This window comes from Necator americanus, chromosome I (genome assembly GCF_031761385.1).
Source record: "Necator americanus strain Aroian chromosome I, whole genome shotgun sequence".
In the NCBI taxonomy this organism is placed as follows: Eukaryota; Metazoa; Nematoda; class Chromadorea; order Rhabditida; family Ancylostomatidae; genus Necator; species Necator americanus.
The window spans coordinates 693,264-705,308 of NC_087371.1; the positions used below are offsets into that span (position 1 = coordinate 693,264).

The window sequence follows — 12,045 nt, forward strand, 5'->3', positions numbered from 1 at the left end:
CACCAGATATTACATCTACTCTGATTATTAAGCTACAAGGATTTATCTGAAAATATCTTCTCAAAAAAAGGATAAAGAATCACAAATGAAAAGAATCAAAAAGAACTTAAGAATAACGATGATCTTTTCTTTCAATAAGGATCACGACATAATTGTTCAAAGATGAAATAAGTTTCGAAATAACGACGTAAGACGTAAAACTCAAGAGACGAGGAGGGATAGATTTTAAAAATAGAGGTAATGAAAGAGCGAGAGAATATGTCTGACTTTCAAAAATGAAATACGCTAACATTCACAAGAAAAGGAGAAGTGAAGCTGCATGAATGAAAATTGAAAAGTCGGTTGCATAAATTGTCACTACCTTGAAAAAATAGGAAATGCCTCTTCTGCTCTAGAAAATAGAATACGAGCAAATTTTTTCAGTAGTAAAATCGAAAACAAAAAGAAAGAAAGAAAGTCCGAAAAGAAATTAATGTAGTAAACTTCAAAGTAAAATTGATGATAATCGAAAACTTTGGCGAATCGAACAGAGAGCGAAGAGGAAACAGCGAAGCCACGAAATCAGATACGTGCGGAAGACGACTCGCCCCACGGGTCCTTTTTTTGAGCAAGCTGAAGAGATGAATCGTTTTTCTTTCTCTCGCCTAACTAATGGAACGTTTAGATGGAATTCCAAGAATTTTTCGACTACTAATGTGGAAAAACCATTCTTCGGATATAATATTGTGTCCCTGTCGTTTAATAATCAAGTTGGTGATTTTAATGAAACAGAAAAAATGAAATAGAATTTGTTCACGTATCGTCGGTCCAAGGCAAAAAATAAATAAATAAGTTAATTAATTAAAAGGTGCTATTCGTTTACATTACAATTTTTATTTCGTTACTTCTTACTTAAAGATGCTATTCGTTAACTTTACTATCTTTATTTTGCTACTATTTCGTCTCATTAGATCTCATAGAGAGGTTTTATTTAATTTGATTCAGTCTGCTCTTGTGATATCTTTTCAAAATTTCCAATTTTTTTTACAGGTCATTGAAAATAATTCACCCAAAGTGCCAAAGATTAAAAGAAAAGTAACGAATTTGCTACTTCCCAGAAAGTAAATCGTACAAAATTCGGAGAGAAATAATTTGAAAAATTAAATAATCAACTGAATAAATAAAATAATATGAATAGAAATTAAATGAAATAAATAATAAACAAAATAAATAATAAGTAAAATAAATAATAAATAAAAATGAATAATCTTAATATGAATATCCTAGCTAGAAATATGTACAAGAACGGGAAATGGATTAGGCACTACGAATAATTTTAATTAGATTTAATTTCAACTGTAAAAAATCCGGAATAATAATGTTTATTATTCTAAGGCAGGCGAAGACTGGTGGTATTCAAAACATTTTATTTTATTTTATTTTATTTTATTTTTAAAGTTTCTTAAGTGAAAGTAGCAGGATCAGTAAACTTCCAGGTTAGTAGCGACTCCATTTGAGGATTCGCTTAAATTGGGCCCGTCAAAAAACTTAAACCTGGACGTGAGCAATGACGAGCGATAAAAGTGATTCATTACATGACCTTTCCTAAAAATTCCCAAAATAAATCTTGTATTGTGGAATCCGAAAGTCTTCAAGAAAGAAAACAACCTTCCAGGAACCCGGAACCCAGAAAATCGGAAAAGAAGTGTTTTGACCGTCGGGAATTGCTAATTAATGGAGAATTATACGCTGAGCAGGAGAAGAATTATGAGCAGCTGGGGTCATCTCGATCAATTCCGACCGCATGACGTGTGTTCGTTGACGCCGTCGGCATCCGCGGGACATTGGTGACCGCCGCATCCCCAGTGGGCATTCATCGACGTCCGGCAGCTTTTTTTTTATTCAGCGAATTCAACCGTCATAAATACGCCAGTTCGCAATTTTTTTCGGAAAATTCCAGAAGGGCGAGCGCAAGCAGCGCTAAACTAATCTATGAAACGAGTTACTGTGACTTCACATAGTTTATTAAACTTTAGAATAACTTACTGCTTCAACCACAATTTATTTCACTTTTCAGGATCGAATGATGCTCAAACGTGGATATAGCGTGTATTTCTATGCACAGCACTATTTTTACGGCTCTTTTGCAATGTTTCAGAACAAAACTAGTTTCAGATTGCGAGTCAAGGCGCCTCTGGAAAAAAAAGCCTATTCAATTGAATTGTAAAGACTAGAAATTAAGCCATTCAGCAGCTTCTGGGAGAGAGGAGCTATTTTTACTCACATATTGATCGTTTGCGTATTCCCACTACACGTTACAGTACCTTGTATACAGTACTTTGCAGCGATACGATGCAGCAGTGAACATCCTTATTGTGGACGATTGCAGAAAAGGTGTGACGGAATAGCTGCACTGGATTTACTTTAGTGCACAAGGCGAAGATAGGAGAGCGAGAGAGCACGAGAGTACTGACTGGTAGCGCTAATAGCGGCCGATAACTGCAAGGATGGCTGGAGAAGAATGGTCCAACTGTAGAACGACGGCGACTAACGCGAAAAGGTTTATTTTGACATCTTGGTCAGGGAGTGAACCGAAACCCTGGCACTTTCCCTTTCCCTGCTGGATGCTCTCGGCTCTAGCTGGGTCAGCCGGCTTGGGAGATTACTTTTGAGTGAGGGAAATCATGAAGCTTAGGATAGAGGAGTTTGGAGAAACATGCGAGGAACAAAATAAACTGCAATGAATAATAATAATAATAATAATAATAATAATAATAATAATAATAATAATAATAATAATAATAATAATAATAATAATAATATGAACAAAAAATGATTGAGATAGAATAGGATGGGGTCCACAAAACACAGTGACTCGCGCAGTTTTCGAAAGCAGTTCTCAGAAATCGCAACGATCCAGAAGTCGAATGATATCTTCGCGATATTCGACTGAAAATTCGCTCTGGTTGTCGCGAGATCACCCAGAAGATCGAGGATACGAACCCCAGGAATCTCGCACTGATTTGCACGTTGCTCCGAAGAGAAGAGAGACAAAGAAAAGAGACCATGCGCACGAAGATAATAAAGAACGAGGTTTTCTGAAGGATCCATGTCATATTTGTAACAATTTCTATGAATAACAGTAAGAGTTTGCAGTACATCTTCAGAACTTCAAAGGATATTCAAAAATTGCGCCACTCTCCAAAGTAACATCTCGTTTTCGGCACTAAACACTGAACAAAGACGTAGATTCGGCGGTAACGAGCCAAGGACGAGTTATTTAGCGACCGATGCAAAAAGGTGAGTGAGTGAGAAGAAGAGAACTCTACTTCGGAACAGCAAACTCGTACGCTAACCGCACCTGGCCGTCCGAAACTTTCCAACGGGGCTTGTCCGGCGGTGAGTCCGTTCGACCCCGTGCTGTGCAGCACACTTAACAGCTGACAAGGGTTTATTTATGACATTGATCGATCGATTTCGTTCAACTATTAGCAGTAGAAGGGATTTGTATGATCATAGGTGACAAGAGAAACGCGATTTTACACGCAAAACAAAAGTAGTAAACAAAAAATGATAAAATAATAAGAAAAACACAAAGCATATAGGAAATACGAATACGCAAAATATACAATAGAATATAAATCATAAAATAATTACTGCACATCCGATTATTCCATAACAAAACTGAGTAAAAAAAATCAAAAGCAAAACCTCATCTTGAGAAATGGGAATCTAGTGCGAATTTGCGGGAAGAAATCAATAACAACGGTGAGGTTTAACTAATCTTAAAGCTGTGGAATTAGCCAAAAACAGACGCAACAGTTGTTGTGTCCGCGGTCGGCGAAACAAACCAGCGATGAGCGGCGGGCGGTTAATTGGAGTTCTGACGATTTGCCAGCCACCGTGATCTCGAAGTCTCCGTCTCGAAGAGAAAGAAAGAAGACTTCGACAGAAATGAAAAATGATTAAGAATTCCCTCAAGAGGCGTGTTCGCCCCCGAAAATGTCGAAAACTCAAACAAAAGGATGTAATAGACGAGGGGAACACTGACGCTAACAAGATTTCGTCTGAGGTCAACAGAGCTCTGTCGGGATGCCGCATGCGCTTGAAGGCACCGGCCAATCCTCGGTGCCCTTAAATTTGCACGGATGGCCGCCTGATCTATAGGGCCCGAGGGGATACGGCAATCTTTAAAGTTAAACAAGCGTTTTGTTGGCAACCAGCGGCAATGAGACTCGATTGGCGCCTGTACAGAATTTGACGGATACTGTAATCAAGGGCAGCACCAACAACAGAAAGATCAGCCGTCTACAGTTTCTCAACCTATAAATAAACAGTCTAGAAAAAAAAAACACCGCCTTTTCCTTTGGTTTCTCATCGAAATGAATGAGACAACAGCAATATCGATGATCTCAAGGTTCGAGGTACTGTACGGAAAGGATCTGAGAATCTAGGATTTTGTAGGAGAGCTGGGAGAAAAGTTGCAATGGAATGGATGCCCAGTCATGGTAGCCTGTTATGGATTTCTCTTCATGCACGGAAAAATGGAAACCAACACCTCTATAAGAAAATTGCTCAAAATGTGATGTAACACGAGTAGATGTTTTATGTTTTACAAATAAAACTGAGATTTTTGCAAAAGGGCTACGATACAAATCCACAATGTGTGCATTCACGTATCAATCATATATCGGCCAAAGATGTCGGAAAGAGCACAACAAAGAGATTACCAGATCTAGTCGAGTTTATTGTAAAAGTGTTGCGCATCAAAAAAAGAAGCCCCGCCACATACGATGGACAGGCGCGCAGTGCTCTGCGCCATATGTCACCGTAGTGGCACGCATACAATTACTGCCGCGACGCAGGACCACGAAAAATCTGCGACGAATCGACGTGTGACGTCATCAATCATTCGGTTTTTCTGCGATTACGGACTTCTTCGCGAGGAGAATACTAGATTGGTTGTCAGTCATTGTGAAGAGATTCGACTTGTTTCTCGTCACTGCGCTTAATTGACCACGCTAGTGCCGCAAATTGGCGGCGTTTTCTTGTCTCGTACGTAATTTCAGAATTGGGACGTAGTTTATGGAGCGGGCAATTGATCGTACGGATCAGTATCCAAGTCAGTGGGAGCTAAGTAAACTATTGCTCAAGTGTAAAATGGAGGTAGTCACGCTCTCAGTCGAACAGCAGTTGTCCATACAAAACATAGATGCCAATTCTTTTGAGAATGCGAGCCTGGAATATACGGATCTGTACTCCATCACTCGTTTTACATGAATGGGAGGTCTTCCCATCGTGGAACCTCCGGAATCGCGCAGAAATTTTGAGAAATATGCGAAGATGTCTAAGCAAAGGAAATTTTGATTTTTAATTAATTTTTCGAATTTTAAGGCCTCCAATAGAGAAACCAGTGGTAGTCTTCCAAGGATAATGATATTTTGAGATCCTTAACAGTGCAATTTGCAGGATGGAAGTTGAAGAACGAAAGAAACGCAGAGGACCTTAGCAAAAGACCTTTGTCCCCTGAAAATTCCTCTTCGGAAATTAAACACATAGAAAGCTTGAAGGTAGTGAATTTTAAAAGGGTTTGAGATCTGGAAGTTGGATTAATGGGAATCCAAACAAATACTGAAGGGTAAAGGAATCCTGTCTAAAGCACGTCCACAGCATACAAGACATTTCTGACAAATTTTCTGGAAATGTTCTCCAATTTCCGATTTCTCAAAACGACTCTTCGAAACAAACAAAAAAAGTAGTAGGCGTTTACCCAAATTTTGAGTTGCGACTAGCTTATTACCCGTGAATGGATGTTGACTTCGTCAAAGGCTACGCTCCAAACCAGAATCTACGAAAGCCAGTTGGAAAGGAGCTGCGAGGAAGACCGTAATTGCAGACGCCGCAGCAGTATCGAGACGTCAAAACATGAAGCACGGTGCCGTTGCGGAAGCGGCTGTCCTCGAAGCGGCGCGGTGAAGCGTAGCGGTTCGGATCGTGCAAGGACCTCGCTGCCGCCACTCATCTCTGCAGTTTGCCATGGTCCCATCTCGATTCCAACCGCTGTCTCCACCGTACCGCTTTGAGCGCAGCCGCAAGTAACGATAGTCCAAGTTCACGCACGCCTAGCCACTGAGCACATTTATAATTTAAGTATACCAGATACCGTAGATAGAAAACTTTACACCGATGGGAATTAAATAACTCAAAAATTTCGTATGAGAACTTTTGCAGGACATTCTTCATCAATTACGTTGCTATTTAACTTGTCTGGATTCGCATCCGCAAACGTTCTGCAAGATTGATCTATCGAACGAAATTTTTATGGAAGTTAAATTTTCTAAATTTTCAAAAAGAACGCAAAAAAAAACATAGAGGTGAAGAACAAATGTATTCATTTCGTTTGTAATAAGGCCAAAAAAAAAATTGAGGAAAAATTGCTCTTATAGGAACGAGAAAGGTTACTTCAACATAATGTTGTGATCAGCACAATATCAGCAACTGCTGCCAGGGCAACAGCTTGCAGAGCTGCAGTGTCGTAGAGATCATGTAACCAGTGATAGGATATCAGCATTAGCTTTGCAAAAATTTATTCTAACTATTATAATTATTAAAAATATATATAACAAATATATACATCATAGCTATTATTTCAACTGTTCAAATTCTTTTGAAGGTCCTAGCATATATGGGCACATCGGAGGCAGCACACCACAAAATTGAATTTCCCTGAATCCCCTGAAAAGCGTCGTGGGAAACCGCTTTCGAGTGCGAATTTTTCTACGACGCCCCACCTCTGTACACGTGCAGAGTCTGGGAACCATTGAAAGGTGCCTGACAGGGGAAACTCAGATTCAAATCCCGTTTCTCACGCCTTTTCTCATGACTATTAGCAAGAATTGAGCGCGAACACGCTCATATTCGTAATCTAAACTCTGGATCCTTTACTATCCGTGAGACATGGTCATTTTGTGGTGTGGTCCCTTTAAATAAGAAGAATGTAGGACAACAAAAATAATAAATAAATAACAAATAATAAATGGAAATAATGCACTGGAATTACGGCTGTCAACAATAGAAAATTGTGCCCCTATAGGAACTTCTGTGATGCTCCAGGCAGCGATAATTCAAGAAAACATTTGGTATAGCTGAGCAACTAACAAATACTCCCAGTCATTTGGTTCCACACACGAAGAGCATGTCATTGATATGTCATTTTGACCTCTCAATTGTCATAACGCCATAGTCTTCACGGTTCGTTCTTAGACATAACAAAGAGGGATTTTTTGAGTCGACAACTTGCCAATGGCCGGTCACAGTTCATGGAAACGTCCCTGACGACGACGACGACGGCGCCATTCTCGACCGGTTTCTTTTCATATGTGATCGTGTGTGAAATTGTGTGCGTTGTTACGTCGTTGATCTCCGATACCGCCCAAAACTCGCCTATCCTCTGGTTTTGTCGCTTGTGGCATCGATTCCAGCATCTACGTTTCACCCTATTCATAATAGAACTCACCACTAACGAGGTTCGTGTTGATTACAGACATTTCTGTAGTTTCTTCCATGTCTTATAACCTGGATCGCTCCAGTATCTTAGCAGCCTTTTTCTACATTTCGAAAATTTCTGCATATAGAAAATTTTTCTTTTAAAAGTTCCCATCAGAAGACTCCGGCTAGCATTGTACTCCCGTTTTTTGACTGAGCAGATAAATTTGATCTACTGCGATAGATCATCCTAGCAGTAGAATTTTCTAGAGTCAAAAAAAAACAGAGCAGAAAAAACTTGTTTTAGTTTGTATAAGGATAATATTACGGATAACGCTTTTCTTGTTTGAATTGTTTGAAAAAAAAAGAAATAACAAGAAGAAAATTTTACACTTAGGTATTCGCGTGTTTCTTTTCTTAATCTTTGTTCACTTTTTTTCTTTTTTCTTCATCCATGTCTTCTACAGATCAATGCATGGTTGTACCATCACTTTTTCGTTGAAAAAACTGGAAGAGAAAAAATAGAAAAAAAGTGTAGCGAAAGTCAATTGACGGGTTTTTTGACTCGTGTCATTCGGACTGAAAAGACATCGGCAACAAAATCTCATTTCATGTTTCTTAATTTTTTTTTAGTAACACAACGAACTACTTAATACTCGTTTTTTCATTCACTCATCGAAGTGTCGGTTTCCGTTGTCGACTCATCGCTACGTACAGTACGATCAAACGACGTAAAGCACAGTGCCGTTGCGTAAGCGGCTGCGCTCGAAGCGTCGCGATGGAGCGCAGCGGTCAGGATCGAGTGGGGACCGTTGCTACCACCGTACATTGTTGCAGTTCGCGATGGTCCCACCTCGATTCCAACCGCTTCGCAGCGCAGCCGTTTACGCAACTGCACCGCAACTGTGTTTCATGTGGTTTTGACCCGACTACACATAAGTGTTTGTCAGTTGGTTTTTTTTTCCCCAACTGCTCAGTCTCTTCGCGTTGAGATCCAGTAATCGATGAATTAGTACCCCCTCTCCGTCAGCAAATCAAACAGGTTATTTCCATTCTTAGAAGAAAACTAAGGTCAGCATTCGATCTAAAAACCATCCTTATTTTGGTACTTAAATCATAAAATGAATGCAAAGAGAGGGAAGCAAAAAAAAAAGGAAATCAGTTAGGAGAGTATTTAAGGCTCTCTTAAATTACTTTACATTTCCTATTTTTGATTTACATTAATGATTCTAGTTCTGTTTTTTATCCTAGTCGTTTGAAGATTAAATATGTTTTTTTAAAAGTCGAAAAAAATTACTGATGAAAAGAAATGCAAATGAAACTGAAGATAAATGGAGAGTGAAAGGAACAAAAGTGTTTTTAATGAAAAACAAACGAAAAGGAGCTTTAAAAAACGTATGCAGATAAGGGAAAAATGTAAAAATTGTGAAATAAGAATCCTGAAAAAAAGTGATATAATTATATGTATGAAAAATTCCATAACTTCATCTAACCAATTATGAGAAAACACTCGAAAGGATAATTCTCAAAAGCGTCAGATTTTGTTACAGCGTCCATGATCGACTATCCTAGGATCATAGCACGTTGAATTTGTAGTTGTTAGGATTTTTGGTACATTTTTCCCTCACCTCATCCAGTTTTTCTTTAGACATTTCGTTAATTCTCCTCTATTTCGTTTGTAAGATGCTTCTCCTAAGATATCTTGGAATTTTTCGAAATCCAAAGCAAATTTCATTTTTACAGTCTAACTTTTATAGTAAAATACATCGTACAAACTACCGTTCTTGTTTTTTTTTTGTTTATTTCTAGCGCATTCTTGCCGTGTAATTATTTTCTCTAAGGATTTCCCAACATTTTCCAGTTTTGTCCACTTTTCACGACGACTATAAAAGTCAGCGAAGACTTCTCCACAACTAATTTTCCAGTTGTGGTTCTTTCTGATTATTTACATAGAAAACAATAAATAGAAGTAGAAATGAACCTCTCGTGGAGCTGTTTCAATTTTACTTATTTTCCAAGTTAACTCTATTGGTTTTGGATATGTTTTACGTTTTTCATGAATCCCGAACAATTTCATTTCTGTTATGTTCCAGATATTTTTTTTTTGATATGAGAAGATATTGCATTTTGGCTTTTCTCTTATTTTGCCCATGTTGTGGAAGATGAATACTAGATTTAATCAGTATCCAGTATAAGACTGCTCTACCATGGAATTCATAGAAACATCGATGATTAACACATTCATTAAAATATTTTACTGGAATATATATTTTGTCTATGTTTAGTTTATTGAAACATTCTTGTAATTTTTATGAGGAACTGCTTCATATATGAAGACGTTATTATAATAAGAATCAGAATTCGCCCCATTAAAGGATTTATCCCAGCCTCAGGCCAGCCCAACCATGTGACTGATTTCACTGCTTGCCTGTCAACCATTTCTCCCTACGTATACGAACACCGCCCCTCTAATTCATTTTTTTTTTACCGTAATTTATTCCTCTATTTTAAGAAAGATCTACAGAAAAGAATTAATTTCCTCTGAGACGTTTTTTTGTTTCACGTCTACTATGTAAGTTTTTCTCTGCTCTAGTTCACAGTTTAAATTTGCAAAAATTAGCCGAAAAATTAATTTAAAATTAATTAAACTCAAGCTCAATTTTTAATAACTCAGTTCAAGTTGTGCGAAATATTTCTCAACCTATTGCTTACTTTCTCATCATCTACATATAACTTCCATGGATTTTCAAGAAAAAAGAACTGTAAGAGAGCACTGAGTTCCTAAAATCCGTTCACAACTAGTTTTATCCCCCAGTATAAAAGAAACTATTCGGAATGTGCTTACAAAGGTGTTCATGAGTTCTGTAACACAGATAAAAACGTCACTTGCTGAAAATCTTCTCATCCTCTGAGCCAATCAAGGTGATCAATTAATATTTTTAAAAAAAAAAATTAACTGTTGATATTGTACCATTGGCCAATACGTTGAATCTTACACCACATAACCGAAGTGTCAGGAAAACTTTTTGTCAATTTCTTCGGGGATCCAACGTCAAACAGCGGGGATTTGCACATCTGACCGACTTCTGACAAGTCGAAAAAACCCGTAACTACCAACTTTTCGTCTTTTCTATAGGAGTCCATTTCAGAATGCGGATAATCGTTCTCCTGGCTGTACTGTATTCGACCCGATCGTCACCGACAAGATCAACCAACTCTGAATCAGCTGAGTCTTATGAAGACGAAGAAGAGAGTTGGGAATGTGGTACGGACGCGTTCAGCAAGTACTTCAGCGAAAATCAGATCGAATTGGATTGTCCGAAACTGAAGAGTTAGTGATTTGTAAATTTTCTGACGGACTAGAAAACCGCCGAACAACGAACAAACTGCTACCATGTTTCTGCTAAGCCTCTCTTCCTCCTCAACAAAGAAGAGAAGTCTCCTTCTATACTACGTATCGGCGGTATTCTTGAAGGAATAAAAAAAGAAAAAGAAGAAAAAGAAAGAAGTTAGCTCTAGACTATACATAGTGCAAATATATGTGTTATACTGTCTGTATAAAAGAGATTGCTTCGCCGCATCTCTCCATCTCTGCTTGTCTTGTGCACCTTACCTGGCTTGTAAGCTCATAAGCATTTTTGAAAAAAAAACCTTACCAAAATACCTATATATTTTTCCTACCTACGAAGAATTATCGGTAAATAAGTTGAAAAATAAAAAAAAGGACCAATTTGAAAAAACAATGACAAAACAATAAAAAATTACTTTAGAAACAGTGAACCAATGCTGTGTATCACACGATAAATGTTACGATGACCAACTCGGCCGGAAGCATTGCGACGACACCTTCTGCGATTGTTTAGATGTACGCTTATCGATCTTTATTGATTCCCCAATCTTTGAAAAGTGAACTCAGCAACCACTTTCCAGAGGGTAACCCGTGGATACGAGGTCTGCAACAAGGAAGATGGGCCACTGTTCTGCGGTATGGTACGGCAATTCGGTGCAGATGCTTATCTGCGATCGGGTAATCATACAGTATCACTTGAAGAGTCACAGGTGTGATAATCGTGGTTGCGTTTGTGGGTGTACTGTACAACCCCTGCCCTGTTCAGGATGAAATAATTCATGCAGCTCCCAATAACACCAATACTAACAGTTCTTCATCTCACGACTACGATTACGAGTCCGCTGTCAGGTAAAAATGAACTTACTTTCTCATACGGTAATCATTTTCGATTTGGGTGAGGCCATGGATTTTCAGCGCTAATGACACTGCCATTGAGAATTTTACACGGGAGAAAACTGATCTCTTGGAAGTTTTACTACGATCTGCATGATCTAGAAATATTGCTTTATTATTGATTATTTGTATAAATAATGAAGATTCACGACCAATAAATTAAATCAACCATCAATTGCAGTACAGGCAGAAAGAATACTTCGTTTCTATTAGGAAAACAGACGATGCTGTGAAAGAACTTATAAAAACCAAGGAAAAAACCCAAAAGTGCATATCACAGACATACAAATATCACATATCATATAAACATTGGAGAACAAATTCGAAACGAATCGACC

At 38.2% G+C, this 12,045-nt stretch overlaps 2 protein-coding genes across 3 annotated transcripts; one reads left to right on the forward strand and one right to left on the reverse strand.

The window, feature by feature from the left end:
* Positions 1–2,670: 2,670 nt before the first annotated feature.
* RB195_004076 (uncharacterized protein) lies at positions 2,671–3,090 on the reverse strand (the record flags this gene model as incomplete). Its single annotated transcript, XM_064178620.1, has 1 exon — positions 2,671–3,090. One exon carries the CDS (start codon positions 3,088–3,090, stop codon positions 2,671–2,673), a length of 420 nt encoding a protein of 139 aa, XP_064033050.1.
* Positions 3,091–5,064: 1,974 nt separating this feature from the next.
* Positions 5,065–11,804, forward strand: RB195_004077 (uncharacterized protein; the record flags this gene model as incomplete). 2 transcript variants are annotated; one of them, XM_064178634.1, is made up of 7 exons in its annotated part: positions 5,065–5,145; positions 7,489–7,505; positions 10,614–10,795; positions 11,235–11,329; positions 11,395–11,523; positions 11,580–11,662; positions 11,729–11,804. In XM_064178634.1, the coding sequence occupies 7 exons, from the start codon at positions 5,065–5,067 to the stop codon at positions 11,802–11,804; spliced, it is 663 nt and encodes a 220-aa protein (XP_064033051.1). The 2 variants fall into 2 exon arrangements, with proteins under 2 accessions (XP_064033051.1, XP_064033052.1); XM_064178633.1 differs by lacking the exons at positions 5,065–5,145; positions 7,489–7,505 and having other exon boundaries at positions 10,615–10,795.
* Positions 11,805–12,045: the final 241 nt, after the last annotated feature.